Source organism: Stegostoma tigrinum, chromosome 33, assembly GCF_030684315.1.
Source record: "Stegostoma tigrinum isolate sSteTig4 chromosome 33, sSteTig4.hap1, whole genome shotgun sequence".
Taxonomy (NCBI): Eukaryota; Metazoa; Chordata; class Chondrichthyes; order Orectolobiformes; family Stegostomatidae; genus Stegostoma; species Stegostoma tigrinum.
Window position 1 is genome coordinate 22,589,453 of NC_081386.1, and position 13,019 is coordinate 22,602,471.

At 41.3% G+C, this 13,019-nt stretch overlaps 1 protein-coding gene and 1 long non-coding RNA gene across 2 annotated transcripts in view; one reads left to right on the top strand and one right to left on the bottom strand.

The window, feature by feature from the left end:
- Positions 1-472: 472 nt before the first annotated feature.
- LOC125467375 (uncharacterized) lies at positions 473-7,192 on the bottom strand. Its single transcript, XR_007250623.1, has 3 exons — positions 6,693-7,192; positions 6,170-6,254; positions 473-3,236 (listed from the first exon to the last, which is right to left on the bottom strand). It is a non-coding gene; the product is annotated as an uncharacterized LOC125467375 (long non-coding RNA).
- A 123-nt stretch (positions 7,193-7,315) lies between these two features.
- Positions 7,316-13,019, top strand: part of igdcc4 (immunoglobulin superfamily, DCC subclass, member 4) — a 126,724-nt gene continuing 121,020 nt past the window's right edge. The window contains exon 1 of the mRNA XM_048563125.2: positions 7,316-7,556. Within this exon, the coding sequence (XP_048419082.2) occupies positions 7,490-7,556 (67 nt within the window). The 5' untranslated portion in view covers positions 7,316-7,489. The remainder of the gene's footprint in view (positions 7,557-13,019) is intronic.

The following is a 13,019-nucleotide window of genomic DNA, read 5'->3' on the forward strand; positions in this document are numbered from 1 at the left end:
ACATCCACAAATATTCACTCCTTCCACTATTGACACTCTGTGGCAACAATTGTGTGTGATGTGCAGAAATTCACCAAAGTGCTTAGACAGCACCTTCCAAATGCACGACCACTACCATCTAAAAGAACAAATGCAGCATGTAGATGGGAACGCGATCACTTGCAAGTCCCCTCCAAGCCACTTTCCATCCTGACTTGGAAATATATTGTGTTCCTTCAGTGCCACTGGGTCAAAATCCTGGAACTCCCTCCCTAACGGCAACCTCGGTCTGCCGACTGCAAATAGAGCGTAGCAGTTTTAGAAAGTAGGTCACCACCACCATCTCAAGACCAACTAGAGATGGACAATAAATTCTGGCCCAGCAAGAGGTGCTCACATCTTGTAACTGAGTCAAAAATAATTTAAATTGGCTCTGTCAACAGAACATGCCAATATTCTTTAAGCAAAAGAATTTTCATGACAAATTGTGCGTGAGCAATTTGTGCAATGCAATCTTCCAGTCTAGGAAAGGGGGTGAGTCAACTTTTGTTCTCACGTTGACTTTCTGACAATCAATACGGAATCTTTGTGACCCTCTGGTTTCACCACCATCACAATAGGTGAGCTCCAGCTACTATGACCCAATTCAGTAATGTAATTGTCCATAATGAATTTAATCAGAGGTAATCTCTCCACCTGAGTCTATAAGAATGTTGTTTTATAGGCAATACATTATATCATGAACAGCTAAGACAGTTTCCTGACCTTTTCCCACAAATTAATTTACAATTCTGTAATAACCTTCGTAAGTCACTTTGGTATTTTTCCTGCAGGAAAAAACATACTGCTATCTAACTTTTAAATGCCTCCATTTTATTTAATCTGATTGCTAGAAGGTCAAATTTTGAACTTTCAATTTCTGATTCATTTTCGAGTTGTTCTGGTACTTCTATTTTACTGCCTATTTCTTTCAGTACCATAAGTACACCTTTGTTTTGAATATTATCCTTATCATAATATCTCTAACTTTTAACATGACACACTCATTGATTCTTTGTCCTAGTTGGTGTAATCACTACATAATTTACATAATTGAGCTTCTTTTTTGGTGGGAGTGGTGGGGCTTGGCGAAGGTTGGTGGGGGGTGATAGGTGGATGCAGGTAGGAGTTTGTGGAGATCGGTCAAAGGGAAGGGTGGGGCTGACAGGTGAGAAGGAAGATGGACAGGCTGTATCACGTCCAGGAGACAGGATGAGAGTGAGGGCTGGACTTGGGACGAGGCTGGGGTCAGGATACTTTGAAGCTAGTGAATTCTATGTTGAGGCCATTGGGCTGTAAGCTCCTGAGGTGGAATAAAAGGTGTTCCTCCTCCAACTGTCATGTCACCTCATTGTGACATTGGAGGAGGCCCATGATGGATATGTCACTGAGGGAGTGGGAAGAGGAGTTGAAATGGCTGGCAACCGGAAAATAGTGTTGATTGGAGAGTACAGAGCACAAATGCTCTGCGAATCTGTCACTGAGTCTGCACTTGGTCTCTCTGATGTAGAGGAGGCAACATCGGGAGCAATGGATGCAGTAGACCAGGTTAGAAGACATACAGGTGAATCCCTGTCTGACAATGGAATGGTTGTTTATGCCCTTGGATGGAGACAAGAGGACAGGTGTAGCGCTTCCTACAGTTGTAGGGAAAGGTGTCAGTGGTGGGGTTGGTGGGGAATACGGAGCAGATGAGGGAGTCATGGAGAGAACGGTCCCTACAGAAAGCAGATAGGTGTTGGGAGGGGAATATCTCTTTGGTGGTGGGGTCTAATTGCAGGTGGGAAAAGTGGCAGAGGATGGTGCATTGGATTCAGAGGTTGGTGGGGTGGTATGTGAGGATCACTGGTACTCTATTCCTGTTGTTGTTAGTGGGGAGGAGGTTTCAGGGCAGAGGTATGGGAAATGCAGGAGATATGTTTGGGGCATTATGAATAATGTGAGGGGAAGTCATGATTCTTGAATTAGGAGGACAACTGAGATGTCTGGGAATGGAATGCTTCACTCCAGGAGCAGATGCAGCAGAGGCAGAGGAATTGGGTGGGCAAGAGGAGGCGTAGTCAAGGGAGCTACTGGAGTCGGTTGCTGGAGATGAAGACAGAGAGGTCCAGAAAGGACAGGGTGGTGTTGGAGATGGTCCAGGTGAATTTGAGGTCAAGTTGGAAGGTGTTGGTGAAGTGGATGAACAGATTGAGCTCCTCATGGGAACACAAGGCAGCGCCCACAAAATTATCAATGTAGCAGAGGAAAAGGTGAGGGATGGTATCAGTGTAACTGTGGAAGAGGGGCTGTTCCACGTATCCTTCAAAGAGAGCTCGGACCCATGTGGGTGCCCAAACCTTTGGTTTGTAGGAACTGGGAGTAGTTAAAGGAAAAGTTGTTGAGGGTGAGGACAAATTCCGTCAAGTGAGTGAGTGTTTCAATTGAGGGGAACTGGTTGAACCTGTGGGAGAGGAAAAATGGAGGGCTTTTAGGGGATACAGGTGTAAAGAGAGTGAATGTCCATGGTGAAGATGAGGTGTTGGGGGCTGGGGAATTGAAAGTCTTGAAGAAGGTGGAGGGCATGGGGTAGTGTCCCAACTATAAGTGGGGAGTTCCTGGGCTGGGGGAAACAAACGGAAAAGAGGTAGGCGGCAATGAGTTCAGTGGGGCAGGAGCAGGCAGAGACAATGAGTGGACCAGGGCATTCAGGTTTGTAGATTTTAGGTAAGAAATAGAAATGGGCAATGCGGGGTTGGGGAACGATCAGGTTGGAGGCTGTGAATGGGAGGTTTCCTGAGGTGATGAAGATATTGATGGTCTGGGAGATGATGGGTTTGGTGGTCAGGGGTGGGGTCATAATCTAGGGGATGGTAGGAGGAGATGTTGGAGAGTTGGCGTCTGACCTCAGTGATGTAGAGGTCAGTACACCATACTACCACCGCACTCCCCCTTATCAGCAGTTTTAATGGTGAGGTTGGCATGAGAGTGGAGGGAGTAAGGAGCTGTTCGTTCCACTGGGGAGAATTTGGAGTAGATGAAAGGGGTTGAGAAATTAAGGCAATTGATGTCATGATGGCAGTTGAAGATGAAGAGGTCGAGGGATGGTAGAGGCCAGCAGTAGGTGGTTCATAGTTTCTGAGCTTTGATATTTGAAACTTTTCTCGAATCAGTTTGAAGATCCTCTGGTTTCATGTTCATATTCCAGTTCAAAAGGACTGTGAATGCTTCAGGGGTCCCTAAACAAAAATAGAAACAAAAGGAACTCCATCATCACAATCATATAGACATTCATAATAATAATAACAATAATAATAAGCTCCAGGTGTGACTTTCAAAGTCCAATACCATTTTTTCAAAGCATCTTGAGATTATGGGCAATAAGCAGACATGAAAATTGTTTTATTCCCAAACTAGTCATCATTTCTTTGGGTATTTGCAACGTAAAAATTGGTTTACTTTCTTGATTCAAAGAACAAGGAGATACCTCCACTTTTGATATAAATCACTCAAAACCTCCAATAAATATTTCAAAAAATAATCTCCACGTCTGTCCTGAGTCATCTTTTCTTTCTTAGTACATTCTAAAGAAATGTGTTCTCTTTGTGCTAATGCCACACTTGTAATACCCAACTCTTTTTCTGAATGCTGTTCAGACATTCCTATTATTGCAATCGGTCCCCCATTTTATTTCCAGCAACTGGCTTTACTATGTCCAGTCTTATTACAAGAGAAATATGTTAACTTTTTTCTATCGCTTTTTGACTACAGCCTTTTCCCTTTATTCCTTTGGCTTCCTTCTGTCTGTTCTCTGAAATTGATACCTCTTATGTACATACATCTTCTAATCCTCCAATTTCCATGTGGATTTCCATATGATCATCTCCCCACCTCGTAGTGTCTACCTGTCAGAATTGCTGCTTCTCTAGCCTTTAAAACTTACTTAGTTGAGCATCAAGCATTAAAGTGTTCAGGACTGCTTGTTCCGAATTCTTTTATGATCGTAATTCTCCTTACATTCTTAAAAATTTTCTTGAGCTTGAGTGATCTAAACCACTGATCTCACCGCATCGCTTTCTCCCTTGTAAATTCCACAAATGTCTGATTAGGTTTTTTTGCCTTGTAGTCCTAAATTTTAATTGCTAAACTTCAAACTCACAAGCAACAATTATCACCTTGACAGTTTTGTACTCTGCAAACTGTTTCTCTGACAAACTGGCTTACGTAATCATAGCTTTTTCTATTAAACCACTCTGTAACATTAAGTGGCCAAAAGAGGTTTGGACCTTCGTTTGTCCAGATACCTACTCAAATGAGGTGAAATATCTTTTGACTCCAGCCTCAAATTTAGTTACTAAGCATAGATTCTTAGTTAAAATCAAAAGTCTCACTGGAATCAGAATTATCCTCTGGACTAATATGTCCTCCTCTCTTTTTCACTCCTAAGCTTTTCTTTTGCCAACTCAAGTTGTCTAAGTTTCCTAACTCTTTTGAGTTCATTTTTAAAAATTCCAACTCACTCAGCTTTTTATCTTCTTCAATTTCCATTTTTCTGTTTTTACCTTGATTCCCATTATCCCCTGTTTTCTTTTTCTTCCCTTTCCAGTTAAACATTCATGATTCTCTGTTCTTTCTACTAATCTCTGCTTTTCCTTGACCTGTAAAACAAGTCTTTTCATTTCTAATTACATCTTAGCTAATTTCATTCCAATTTCAGGTTTCTTTTCTTCAAAGTCTAAATGCTAGATAATCACTTCTAGCATCCTATCCTTATGAGATAACACGGTATAGAGCTGGATGAACACAGTGGGCCAAGCTGTGGGCTTCAGACAAGCAGGAAAGCTGACGTTTTGGTAAGGGTCCAGACAGCTTTCCTGCTCCTCTAATGCTGCTTGGCCTGCTGTGTTCATCCAGCTCTACACTGTGTTATTTCAGGTTCTCCAGCATCTGCAGTTCCTACTACCACCTCGCCCTTATGAGATGCTGCTGCTTTTACTTCAATCTTCAAATGAGTGCTAATTCTCAGCTTAGCTTTAGTCAAGATTTAAAATAATCTACTGCTACTTCTTCCACTTCTAAAAAACACTCAGCAACATTTAAAGCTGTCTTCAAATACCATGCAATAAGGTTTTTTTTGTACAGATTTACCACATACCTATTTACTTTAAAACAAAACTCATAGATCCCTCTTAAATGCTGTGAATTTAGATCTCAGATGAGCTCCCAGTTGTTATGATCCCAGCCGATATTACTACTGAGCAAGTTAGAGCCAAGCTGAAATTTGGCTTGATACAGAATACTTTATTTTAGTTTTATTTAACAAGGTGATCTTTCACTGAAACGCAACCACACAATGCTACAAATCTAGTATTCACAAAAAAGGACATTTAATATGCAAAGTAAATGAGATAAAACTGAATAAAATCAAGCTAGAGAACCATTTGTATGTGTTCAAAGTATACAGTAAAAATAGCTAACACATTACATCACTCAAACACTTAAGAGAATTCCATTCTCTATCATATTTGTAGGTTTCATTGAACTATTTAATTCAATTCCCAGTTTTGAGTATTTGCTAGCCTCTTTGTCTCTGATTATTCACAGAAGGGAGCCTAGACTTTCTCAGCTTCAAATAACTTCTTCACTGTTGTAACCAAACTTCTGGTCTGGAACTTGTACACCAAACTGCTTACACTGAATTAACCTGCTTCTTCATTATTTTAATTATTGCATCTACTACTGAGGAAATTTAATTTTACATCTAACTCCACTTAGGACTTCTGTGAACAAGAAGCAAAAACCTTTCCAAGCTACGGGGTCAAAAAAATTTAAAAAAAAACTGATTCTTCTAAATGAAAGTCAACTAATGCACCTTGAAATTAGTCTGTCCACCAATAAACTATCCTACTGCAAACAAATCCATACAATTAACACTGGTACATTCTCTTTCATATTGGTTTAAAAAGTCATGTTTCCATAAAGTCTAACAAGTTAATTGTTAAACACCCTCATACAAACAAATCCAAACTCTAAATAAATGGCATTTATATTTCAAGTACACACCTTACACCATAATGTGGACAGAAAGAGACAGAATTACTTTTTAAAAATTAATTAATCTGAAATTAATTAATTTGGGAAGTATAAAGCTGGCAGATATATGAGCTCTCACCTTTAATTCTATGGATTGCGGCCTGGTTTGGAAGTTTTTGTCATCACCACGCCTTAGCCGCAGAAGTAGCTCTTACTTTTTTTTACTGTAGATCACACCAGGTGGGATCGAAAACACAATTAGCCAAAAAGAGGAGAATTAGTATAAAAGATTAGCAATAGCAAATCTATTAAATAGGTCAGATTCCAGGTTGAGACAAACAACTCCGGAAATTTCCATCAAAATGAGGGAACGATGAAATGTTTTGAAAAGGAACGTAGGTGTGCCAAAGCAGGTGAACTCCTCATGAAACAGATATGGCTCTGCATTCAATTCTGTTCCTGATGACTTCGTTTCAACAAAGTTGAACTAAAATGTGGATTTTCTACTGATAATTACCAATATACAAAGTTCAATTTAATAACTTGGGCAAATAAGCTGGCAGAATGAATTTTTAAGAATTGTTTCAAGTGTAAATGAATTGATATTTCGTAATCAGAGAAGAAATTCACATCAAAATCGGTCATCTTTAGGACCTTTCTACCTGGTCAAGATCCCCGTGTTCTGAGGAAGTTCTGAGGACTAGACCCCAAAAGTTAACTGAATTCTTTCCACAGATGCTGCCAGGCCCGCTGAGCTTTTCCAGTAATTTCTGTGTTTGTTCCCCAAACGGTGACCTAAAGCAGCTGGCAGATTTGGGTAAGACAAACCAGGTGGGTGAGAATTCAACTGATTTCAAACTCATCCACTAAAGAGATTTAAACCTCGGTCCATAAAGAGTGGTAAACTCAAATTCCCTCCACAAAACAGCCCCCGGCCTGTGTCCGAACATCATCGGAAAGCACCGATTTCATGAAATAGGGCTGCGGGGAAGTGGGAAAACCGCAATAAGGCTGCACTGCACTCCTGGGAGTTATTTGTGCAATTGAAGCTGGTTGCAATGAACAATGTACACAGGACATTTAATGAGGCTGCAAAAGAAACGATGCGATATCCATAGTTTGGGGACGGATCCATGAGTGGACTCCCATTGAAGGCGGCGGGGGGGTGCCAAGAAACACCCAACCGTCCAGGGCCTGCACTGCGCACGCGCTACACCAACAACGGTTCGCTAGCGGTGAGGGGGCGCGAGGCACGGGTGCGCGCGATTAGTTGCGCACGCGCACACACAAGATGGCGATAGATGATAGAGGCAAGAGCTCTCGCATTGCCAGCGGTTTCTTTTGAAGATTGTCTCCTCCCCACCATCCCCTCCCTCCCCCACCCGCGCCCTGCTTCTCTCGCTCTTTTAAGTCTTTCATCCACCTCGTTCCTCCTTCTGGATGATCACAGCGTGTTTACATGGCGCTCGGACAGCTCTGTTGGCACAGCGTCTTGACTTGGATTCTAATCGTGATATTTTCGGAAGGTGAGAGAGGAGTGTTACCACCCCCCCTCCCTTTCACAGCTTCTCTCCCTTCCATTCTGGACTTCGTTGCGGCTTGTTTGTTCGTTTAAGACGTAATAATGATGATGATGATCATTATCATCATCATTTGCGTGTTGTCCGTCGGTGACCTTCAGTGTCTGTTGCTCCTTCCTGATGGAGGGGAAGTGGGAAGTTGGGGGGAGCGGTAAAGGCAGTTGGTGGTGGTGAAGTCTACATCCCTGAGGGCTACAGCACAGACCGATCCGACTCTCAAACAGACTCCATGTGCTCGTGTTTGGGTTCGGTAGGGAGGGCTGGGTGACTGCGTGTGTTACTACTGTTGTGCAAAACTGGTGGTTTTTGGGGTGGCGGGGATTTTACGTAAAGTGCGGGAGGGGCGGAATCATTGACTAGATGATGCAGAAAGTTTAAAAATATCTGTAACGAATTGGAGTGAGATGCCTTTGTCATAGCAATGGATATTGATGTGCGCTGAAAAATAAACGCAGGTCCATGTGCTCAGGTAGAATTGAAGTTAGTCTGATCTCGCGTATCCTTTCAATATCACTTATAAGTAAAAGAGGCTGATTGTGATAGAGTGTAGAGATGTTTGCCTGGGTTTACTATGGTTTTCGGTTTTTATTTGGGATTGCTAGGGTTGCGGAATTACAGTGGAAGGAAACTATTGAGAAGCAGGCGTGTGGAAGAGATAAAATCAGAAATTGAAGCCGAAAAGACTCATTCGAGAATGATTTAGCTGGTAGGAGGATTGACGAAATTGAGAACGGGGAGGAACGGGGATTAAAGTGGATGGGCAGAATAAAAGATGCTGTTTTTGCGCATTTGTCTTCCTGTCGGAATGACGGCTTTAATTTGGATTGAAGCGCCAGAACTTGTCAAAAAGTTGAAAGCAGCTTCATGAATAATTTCCCTAACTCAGATCCACGTTAGCTGTTAAATGCATTGTGAAGAGACGCGTAAAGATATATCACCCAACCACCACATGTATTTTTGTTTACAAGCAGGAGTCTACATTAGAGGGTGGGGAGGGTTTGTGTATTGAACTGTTGCATCTCAATGGTGATATTAGTAATGCACCAGTCATGAACACAAACCTGATTCTAGAACTATGACAACAAGGTGTAGAGCTGAATGAACACAGCAGGCCAAGCAGCATCTTAGGAGCAGGAAAGTTGACGTTTTGGGCCTAGACCCTTCTTCAGCAGTTCCTATTATCTCTTCTAGAACTATGGATTGGTTACCGCACAGAAAGGGGCCATTTGGCCTGTTGTGTCTATGCCGGCTATCTGAAGGAAAGATTAGGGTAACTGCCTGACCTATTTCCTGAATTTTTCTTGTTGAGTGGATGATCTGCTTCCTTTTTGAAAGCCTCCATCACCCTGCCACCTCCACACTCTGAGGCATTGCGTTGCCGATCCTAAGCTCTCACTTTATCACTATTGTGTCTTTTGCTGATTACCTTATATCTGTGTCCTCTGAGTCTTGATCATTCTCACAGTGGGAATAGTCTGGCCTTTGAGTCTGTCTAGGCCCTTTGAGTTCCTGTCTCAAATTCCCTTTCAGTGTAAGCAATCTTCTCTTTCTATGTAATTGGTGTACTGTATCTCTGGAATCATTCTTGTGAAGCTGTCTGTACATTCCTTAGTGCCTTTACATTTCTCTCTCAAGTGTGATGCTTCGTCTGGTGTTTAGAGGCAGCTGAGGTCAAACCAGTTTTTTATGCAGGCTTACTGTAACAACTGTCTTGCTTTTTGTGCTTTCTGCTCCTGTAGATAAAAATCCAAGATGCTGTAAGTTTTATGGAATGCTCCCTTAGCCTGTCCGACACTTTTTAATGATTCATGCATATTCAATCAGGTCCTGGTACTCCTTTAGTATTGTACTCTTTATGTTGTCTCCCTGCATTCTTTCTAGCAAAACAAATCACTTCTTAGCTTTCTGTATTAAATTTTGTCGGCCACATGTCTGCCCACTGTACTAACTTGTCTATGCCCTTTTGAAGATCGGTGTGATTCTCCTCATGTTTTTCAGTGCTTCCAAATTTCGTAGCATTTTGCAAATTTTGAAATTGTGCTGCAAGGAATGGCCACACAATATTTATCAGGGGTCCCAACACATTCATGGGTGAACTCCATTATAAATCATCTTCCAGCCTGAAAAGCCAACTGTTCACATCTATGTTGCTACTGTTCCTTTTATTCCATTATCTTTAATTTTGTTCATAACTTTGTATGCTACTTTGTCAATGCGTTTTGGCAGTTCATACCCACCACATCAAAGCACTACCCCCATCAACCCTGTCATCTCATCAAAAACATCAAGCAAGTTAATCAAAAAAGCAAATTCATGCTTGCTTACTTTACTCGATGAGTATCTGCCCAAGTGACTATTATTTTATCTGAAATTATTGTCTTTAAAACCTTTACTAGTATGATTAGACTGACTGATTTGCAGTGGCTTAGCTTATCTCTACACATTTTCTTGAGGAACAGTGTAACCTTTACAATTCTCCAGTCCCTGGCACCAGAAAAGAGTTTCAGGAAAATTGCAGCCAGTTGCTGGACAATTTCCTCTTTCACTTAGTCCAGTATCCTTATGTACATCTCATCTACTCTTGTTGCCTAATTAGTAGTTCAAAGTACAAACAGCCTATCTAATACCTCCTTATTTATTTTAAACCATTCAAATATCTCAACTATCTCCTTTCACTGACATGGGCTGCAGCATCTTATTAAACTACTTCACACATCGGGAGACTGGGTGGAGTCAGGTACCAAATTGGGCACAAGTGTGCTGTTTCAGATATATTGTGACATTTTCTTGTGTTTGAACTATTTGCTGAAAGAGTGGACATTTTCCTGAACTGTTCAATCTTTATCTTTATCTCTATCTCTCTCTCTCTCTCTCTCTCTCCCCTTCCTTAATAAATTGTTTAATCAAAGAGATATTTGGGGTAAATATATCCAATTGGCTGAGTCCTCAGTCTGTTAAATGTCAGTTTTGCTGCTGTTTGGTTGGTACTTAGGACGAGGGTGGTAACTCACTTATATGGGGCTCCAAGAAGGTGGACATAATTATGAATTCTGGAGTAGAAGCACTTGCTTTTCACTCCAGATCAGGTAACTTCTATTGTACGTTGCTCTTGAAATTCGGATTATATGGCCATTGGTCCGTCAGATCAATGCAGTTTTCTTCCTTTGATTTTTCTAAAATAAATGTCTCTTGTTGTGGGTTGTCATATGCTCATCCTCCTGGGCTCTGTCTGTTGACTGCAAAGTTTTGGTTTGTTCTGACATGCCTTAAACCTTTTCCTCAGACTGTTTAATGATGAATATTATGTTGATTTTTTTGTAGACTCTGAGAAGAGTATTGTCAGATATACCTTTTCATAAAGTGCCAAGCATACCCCTGCAAAACTATGCTGTGCACTGGTCTGGAAAATCTGTGAAACATTTTAATCTTTTCTAAATGTACACAAACATAATGGGGATATTATGCAATGTAAACAGGAAAAAAGTGTGAAAAATTCTGATAAAACGTGATTATTTGTGCATCCAAAATCATTCTCGTTAAGAACAATGTTTGGAAAACATACGTGCATTTTTTTTGTGATGTTTCAAAGAAATGTCATTGGTATCATGTTTGAAATGCATTACTCTGAAAGGCAAGGAAGATGTACGCAAAGTTTTTTTTAAAAAAAATATTCTTGTTGATAAATCTCAACCAGTGGCTGGTGCTGCTGCCTCACAGCACCAGGGACTTGGGTTCGATTCCAGTCTAGGGTGACAGTCTGTGTGGAGTTTGTACATTGTTCTAGGTTTCGGCTGAGTGCTGTGGTTTCCTCCTAAAGTCCAAAAAGGCTAGGTAGATTGACCCTGTTACGCTGTGCTACATTATCACAGGAATGAGCAGGATAGGTGGATTAGCCATGTAAATATGGTGGGGTGAGAGTCTGGATGGAATGATCTGCGAAGGATCGGTGCTGACTTGATGGGCCATGTAGATTCTGTCTGCACTGCATGCAGTCTATGGATTTTTGAAAATATAACTATGATCAACACAATAGGGAAAAGATGGAAGAAGAAACTCAACATCATCCAGGAGAAAGCAGCACACTCAATTGGCGCCCCATCTAATCAGTGTTTCCTCTGATTTTTGTCCTGGCTGTGCAGACCTCTGAGGCCCCTGTATGGCAATGAATTCCAGAACCAGAAGTCAATACTATGATTGCTGTAACTGCAATGATCACCTTGCCCACAACATTAGAATGGCTCTGTCTGTGCGCTGCCACACAGCTTAGAGGGGACATTGCATTCAAAACCTTTAATATTCAGTCTCCCACTCCTGATACACAATGACAACATTGTGTAGCATCTACAAGATGCATTGCAGAAATTCACCCAGGCTGCTTGTGCTGCACCTTCTAAATTTGTGACTTTTATCATTTGAAGGTCAAGGGCAGCAAATATATCAGAGCACTGCTATCTGCAAGTTTCGTTCCAAACCACACACTGTCCTGATTTGGAGCTATAGTCCCATTCACTGTCACTTCAGAATCCCTCCCTAACAGCACTATGGATGTACCTAAGTCACATGGCCTGCCATGGTTCAAGTAAGCAGCTCACCGCCACATTTTCAGAGGCAGTTTGGGATAGCCAATACATGCTGGTCCAGCCTGTCGCACCTGCATCCTTTGAATACATAAAAATAAAATAAATTGATTCATGTGGAAACAGATTAACTCAAACAACTTATTCTTTTTTGTTTAAAAATAATGTTTATTAAAATACAAGGGGAACTTGCTGATAACGGACAGGAGGCTTATGCAAAATGCTGATTTGACTTGTCATGCGGCAGTAACAAAGTGATGATGTAGGGTTGAGTTGGAGATACATTGTTCGAGAATAATACACTGCTTCGATGATCAAGACTGGTCATTGACTCCACGTAGACCTCTTGGTACCAGATTATGTAGAAGCCTTTTTTTAAATATGAATAAAAGAGATGAATTGAAATGAGATGAAAGGTGAGAGTGACTTCCCCTCAGACAACAAAAGCAGCTTTTGACTGAGTCTGGTATCTAGGAATTTTGCAAAACTAAAGTTGAAGAGGTGCTACCTCGAGAGACTGGAATCATACGTACTAAAGGAAGCCAAGTGTGGTGGATGTAGGCTAATCATCTTGGCTTCGGGAATTCCTCAGACCAGCATCTTAAACCCAATTATCTCTAGCTGCTGCAGCCAATGACCTCGTGTCATTGAATGTGTACTAGTTGGTGATTAATTTCTCTGTTTCCAATTCCTCAAGTAATAAAGCAACCCATGCACATATCCAGCAAGACTTTGGCAGCATTCAGGCTTGGTTTGTTTAGAATATGGATAAATGTGAGATTATCCACTCTGGTCACTAAAACAGGAAGGTAGGTTGTTACCTGAATGACAA